Raw genomic sequence first — 6,125 nt, 5'->3', positions numbered from 1 at the left:
TCTTATATTTTTTTTATTCTACTTATAAAATAAATTATAAGAGATTATATTTTATCTTTTAAAATAAAATCTAAAATTTAAAGAATTTAAATCCCCATTAATTTGCCAAAATATTTAAAACAGTGTTTTGTCGTACATACACAAAGCTGGGCCAGCTCAATTAGGCCTAACATGACATAAGTCTGGGCCATTCTTTCTCAAATTTTATTTGGCAAAGTACCAACTTTACCCTAATACATTAACGACATTGACCACAAGAGGGAAAACGCTTAATATTGATGACGTTGGTAATAAACTAATAATAATAATAAAACCCTGATAGTGATGATATGCTACGTTAGTCTTACGTAATTTGCCAATTACATTTTAAATACTTAACGATAAAAATTAAAAAGCATTATCCTTGACTCGGTATATTTTAATTACGTTAGGACTTGGGAAATAAAAGCCTAAATATCGATAAAGCAAATTCAATACTCAAGTATATTTTAAAAGCAAAAGCTTAATGCGATTTATCATTCTAAAATCTATTCTGTTAATGATTTAGACTCAATTTGGATAAACAGCTTAATTAAACTACTTTTAAAAAAATAACTTAAACAATAAATGAATATATTAAAAATAATTTATAAATAAGTTATTTTGTGTTTAAATTTTTAATTCTAAAAATATTTATTTTATAAAAATGTGATAAAAAATAGTAGTATTATGAAAGAAGTCATTTCTTTTAACTTCTCTATAAACTCTTAAATAATTTCTTAGAAAGCTGCAATTTAATTTTGAAAATTACACCAGACATTAATAATACTATTTTTCATAAGTCAAAAGCTCAAAAAAATTACTTTTAAAGTTTCCAGCCCATTAATCATAGTACTAGACTCATTATACTCAACCCTAACCCGTTTAAAATGGATACACATTTGCTATAGAAAAAAACATTCACACATATTTCTAAGCAGGAATTATTTCTGAAACACAAAATGCAATACCTTAATTATAAGGTAGCTAAATTATAAGCATCATGAATTTGATATCACAAGCTCATCAAGCAGCTCAAAAACATACAACAGTTTTCTGTCTTTGCAAATTTGGTCAATCAAATGCCCCCAGGAATCAGATCCTGGCTGGAATCCCATCTCCACTAAGGCAAAGAGTGCCATAGCAGCATCATTAACCATCCCAGCCTTACAAAGTTGAACCAATAATTCATTTGAGGTAGCATAATGGGGTACAAACCCCCTACCAACCATTAGACCTAATAATTCCTTTGCCTTCTTCAACTCACCTCTTTGGGTTAAACAATTCAGCACAATCCTGTAACTACCTTTGTTCATATAGATGCCCTCGAGCGGAAGTCTCTCGAGCATATCCAAAGCCTCCTTGTATCTTTCTTCTCTGCACAGGCCTCCAAGTATTACGTTGAATGTAACAGTATCAGCCCGGCATGAATTTTCCTTCATTTCTTCAAGCAACTCTAGAGCCTCGTCGATTCGCTTGTTCCTACAACAGAAATTAATCAAGGCAGTGTAGCTAACTGCATCCGGTTTCAAGCCTGCGCTCTTCATCTCATCCAAAACCCCTTTTGCCTCTTGCAGTTTCCCTGCTTTACATAATCCATTCACCAGGGCTGAGTAATTATAAACGTTAGGATGGCATCCGTTGCTTCTCATGAATTCGATTATATTTCTAGCACGATCAGGTTTACCTCCACGGCAAAATCCGTTGATCAAAACATTATAAGTCAAGGGATCAGGTACGATCTGATCCTTTGAGACCATTTCCTCAAAAAGCTCAAAAGCTTCTTTGAGCCTTCCATTTTGGCATAGGCCATCCATTAGGGTTGAGTATGTAATTAAATTGGGATAGGATGACTTGGAGTTCTTCATTTCTTCTACAACTTCAAATGCAGAGTCAAGATCCCCATTTTTGCAGTGGTACTTCACTAAGATGTTAAATATGCAGACATTCGGCCTATGTGTAAGACTCCTCTTGGCATGCAAGAGCAATTGTCGTGCCAAATCAACCTGATTCGAATCAACCAGGAGATTGAGGCAAGTGCTAATGGCTTTGGGCGAGGGCTTTTCCCGAACGATTGGCTGAATGGAGAAAAATATCTGAAGCACTTTTTCATGTAAGGAGGATTTTGAAAGATGCTTCATGAGGTTAATGAATATACCCTCATGAAACTTGCAAGTTTCATAGGTCATTTGATGCAGAACCCGGTCAACAGCCTGGAACTTCTTTGACTGAGCAAGCTTTTCGAGTATTATTCCATATGTAGCACTGTTGTGATTAAAGCCCTTTTGTTCTGATACCATATTAAATATTTTCAAGGCATGTTGTGGGTCTTTTTCTCGTTTGATCAAGTTGATGGCGGATTCATGAGATATATATTTGTGTTTCTTCCGAGATTCGGGGGGAGTGCCACTGGTTTCAGGAGGAGGGTCTAGTTTAGATTCTAGAGGTTTTGCTAATTTAAGGGGAGATATCCATGGCAGTGAAGAAGATACAGATGATGATGATACTAATGGGACACGGCTGTGCCTGCTACCGAAAATTCCTGAGGTTCTCATGAAATATGACGATTATAGGCACATCCCTATCATCTCAAAGAACATCATTCATTGATGATTTATCTTCAATGAATTAAATAACAAATGAGAGTAGCATCTGCATACAAGGCAAGGATTTCAAACACAGCAGATAAAAAGGAAATGAGGAAAAATTAAAAGGGAACAAACTGCACGTTATTGCGAAGAGAGACACGTATAAGATCCAGGAAAAGACATGAGCTATGGTAAAACATTTTTAGATATCTTTACAAAGATGATGAATATGAAATGAAGCTACTGCAAAGTAAGAGAGAAAAAACAGGGAAAAGGTAAAAGTTTATTGAATCATTACCTGATTTTCAAGGGAACCAATCACTGTGGATTGTGAACCTTGAACTGTACTTCCATGTTCAAAGTGTTCATCACCCTTCAACTCCACATTTCCAGGATCATGAACTGCACAAGGAGCACACAATGAATGTGCAATTGACAAGGTTAACCCATTACAATTCCAAATTATTCACAACCCCAAAAAGAATAGATCGATATGGTTAGTTTTCAACGACAAATGACTTCTTAAGGTAAAATTTAAAAAAAAAAAAGGCATATTGCTGCTGTATCTATAAGATATAGAATGAACCAATTAAGTTTTGCAGAGGCTACAGGGACTTGCAATTTCAGACAATAAAGACATTTCAACATATCGAATTTGGCGCCTAGGTTTTGATCGCTTTCGCTGATTGGGAATGGGGAATTGTTGTACTCTACTAGCACCTATCTTGCACACTGCACATAAATATAACTACTGGTACTGGTTCTTCAACTTAAAATAATACAAAAATAAATAAATAAACAAAACAGTACCAAAATTTTTATTCATAAATTTCAAATAGGGATTCTCACATGTTAGATGAGAAAACACATGCACTTCAACCGAGAACAACCTTAAATTACTCATTAAATATGAACTGTCAGCATAATTTAAAGAATTGGAACACAAATTCCACCAATAAACAACAGGGAGCGAAGAAGCATTCAAGAAACCTCATATTGTAATACCCTAATCTCATGCTATCCAACATATTGCTAAAGAAAATCAACAATGAAAAGCACACTAACTCACTAACAAGTAAGATATACCTTGTTCAGATGGGAAGTAAACAAATGGCTGCCGCCCTGCTACACACTCGCACCGGCCGCCACTATGTGCTGTAGCCGATGGTAGAATGTTGGAGGGACCGGTGAGTGGTGCCGGTGTTGAGAAAAGCGAGAGTAAAAGGGAGGCCCGACCCTAGACCCGATGAAACCTCTACAACATCAGGCCAATCTAAAACTGGGTTTATAGAGGGCCTTAACAGGCCTAAACATAAAAAGAAAAAAACTATCATTACAATAATGAGCTGAGGAGTGGCTGGTGGTGGAGCAGTGCTAAGCGAAGAAGAAACTTACAGCAGAATCCACTGAAATGAAGACTTCAACACCAAGAGATTTCAAAATCTGCACCTTTTCATCTTTCCTGAAACCAGGTTATGCAAAACAATAAAGATTCAACACAGTAAATAGAAACAGCAATTAAATGCAGAACAATCATATCACAATATTCAATAATGCATTGAAAAAAAATTAGTACTACCTAGCAAAAACAATGAACTAAGTATCTAAAGTCATTCAAGTGATGCCAAGTTACCTTTAATCTATCTCTTCCACTTTTCAGTGTGGTTCCTTTGGCAGTAACAAGGGTCCAGTTTATAAGCACATCACCATTGCTGCAACAAAACCATCATATATGTCACAATCACATTGTTAATGTCATATAAATCTTACCAAAGTGTCTATAGAGTAAAGCTTAGTGATGACAAGGTATAACACAAACATCACATTATTTTGGACTGAAAATTCAGGTGATCATAAGAAAATACAAAAAAGAAACATCTCAACATTAAGGCATCAATGTAATCAATCATTAAGGCACCAATATAAAGGATAAGCTTTTAAGTCTTAAGGTTATTTAATAAGATTTGCATTGCATACAAAATCTTAACCCTGCTTTTGTTACAACTCACAAACAGGGACAAGCTTTGCTGGTTTTAAGCTAAATAAGTATATAGAAATTAGCCAGCGATCATATATATAGAAAAAAGTGTCAATAACTAGTTCATAAATGGACCTAGAAGTTACAAGAAAGTAAATTAATTAATAAATATCGTTACTCCTAATTATAACAATTAACAGGTTTCCTAATCACTCAATACAATACAGATTGAGGAACTTAAAACAGAGATGAAACAATCGTGACCTCAAATTAAAAGTGAAAACAAAAGTAGTAATAAGCAGTAAGCCACAACAATATCCCAGCTTGTTAGAAAATCCCTTCTTTTCTGTTTTAAGCAACACAACGAACTCAAACTCCATGAAAAAGGATTCTTGTTGAAAAAATCCCAGCTTCTTTCCAACCATTTTCAATCTCGCAACATTTGAGCAAATTAAACAAGATGCTGAGTGTGCGTATGATTTGAATAAAACATCAATCAGCATATGTGTGATTTAACAATAACATGAATTCACAACAGGCTCAGCATAAACTTGCAGTAAATTCCAAAAGTTTTTAACAAACAATTGTGGCCCATGAGTTGGAAATAAGCATCAAGAAAAAGGAATACAAATCAAACAATATGATCATATTAGCATAAATGTTTCATAAAAGAATCAGTATAACTAATCATCTAACCCAATAATCTAAATAGATTCACAGTCACAGTCACAGAACCTATTATCTAATATGTAAATCTAGTCATCAATTTATCTAATTAGCATCAACTTAACGTAAACAATTTATCTAAACCTAAATTAAAACTGAATAAACTAAGCATAAAAAACCAATAAATAATAACTGGAAAAAAAAAACTCGCCTACAGAAGCAGCAGAGTAAGCAACGGAGCAGAGATAGATGAATGAGACGATGCAATCGGAGGAAAAAAGCCCTACCGCGTCTCATAGCAAACCTTCATCCTCGCACCCAACCCCACCCTCCTGGAAACTGCTCGTGCGGCGTCGCGCTACCTTTTCTCCGCCCTCAAACCTCTCTGTCCAAAATCACCGCTCGATCAGCTCCTCATCAATGGTTTCGACGCACAACAGATATGGCAGCAGATCGACCTACAATCGCAGCCTCTTCTGTCCTCCCTCTAATCGCAGGCTCTTCAGATAAGAAGCTTGAAATGATAATGAAACACGAAGTGTGGGGTTCACAACCACCATCTTAAAAACAAATCATCTTTTTGGTGCTGCGGAACCTAAAGCAAACGAGAGAAAGAGAGAGAGACCTATGATAGATGCGGTGGGATTGCAATGGACCAGTGGTGATGGTGAGATTGAGCCATTGAGGGGTGGGTGAAGTTGATGGCTGCTGCTGCTGGTGTGAAATTTGGGATTGGATTAGGTTAAGAATGGTAATTTGAAAATGTTAGATAATTTTTTATAGTTTAGATTATTTTATTTATAAAATTTTATTTCTTATAAATATAAAGTAAATTTTATTTTTTTATGGATAAATTTATTAATATTAATAGTTTA

The 6,125-nt window shown here is 35.1% G+C and overlaps 1 protein-coding gene across 7 annotated transcripts; it reads right to left on the bottom strand.

The window, feature by feature from the left end:
* LOC107606198 (pentatricopeptide repeat-containing protein At5g18475) lies at positions 979–5,996 on the bottom strand. Of its 7 annotated transcripts, XM_021106497.1 has the most exons (7): positions 5,466–5,996; positions 4,240–4,318; positions 4,002–4,068; positions 3,693–3,912; positions 3,193–3,338; positions 2,905–3,008; positions 979–2,670 (listed from the first exon to the last, which is right to left on the bottom strand). In XM_021106497.1, the coding sequence occupies exon 7, from the start codon at positions 2,571–2,573 to the stop codon at positions 1,020–1,022; it is 1,554 nt and encodes a 517-aa protein (XP_020962156.1). In that variant the 5' UTR covers positions 2,574–2,670; positions 2,905–3,008; positions 3,193–3,338; positions 3,693–3,912; positions 4,002–4,068; positions 4,240–4,318; positions 5,466–5,996; the 3' UTR covers positions 979–1,019. The 7 variants fall into 7 exon arrangements, with proteins under 7 accessions (XP_020962156.1, XP_020962154.1, XP_020962157.1 ...); XM_021106495.1 differs by lacking the exon at positions 3,193–3,338; XM_021106498.1 differs by lacking the exon at positions 3,193–3,338 and having other exon boundaries at positions 3,693–3,843.

The sequence above is a fragment of the Arachis ipaensis genome, chromosome B07 (genome assembly GCF_000816755.2).
Source record: "Arachis ipaensis cultivar K30076 chromosome B07, Araip1.1, whole genome shotgun sequence".
In the NCBI taxonomy this organism is placed as follows: domain Eukaryota; kingdom Viridiplantae; phylum Streptophyta; class Magnoliopsida; order Fabales; family Fabaceae; genus Arachis; species Arachis ipaensis.
The sequence above is the reverse complement of the archived record's forward strand: the minus strand, read 5'-3'. Positions and strand labels throughout refer to the sequence as shown.

Bases quoted from the DNA above. Each gene is read 5' to 3' on its own strand.
- LOC107606198 (XM_021106497.1), bottom strand. From the start codon at position 2,573: ATGAGAACCTCAGGAATTTTCGGTAGCAGGCACAGCCGTGTCCCATTA.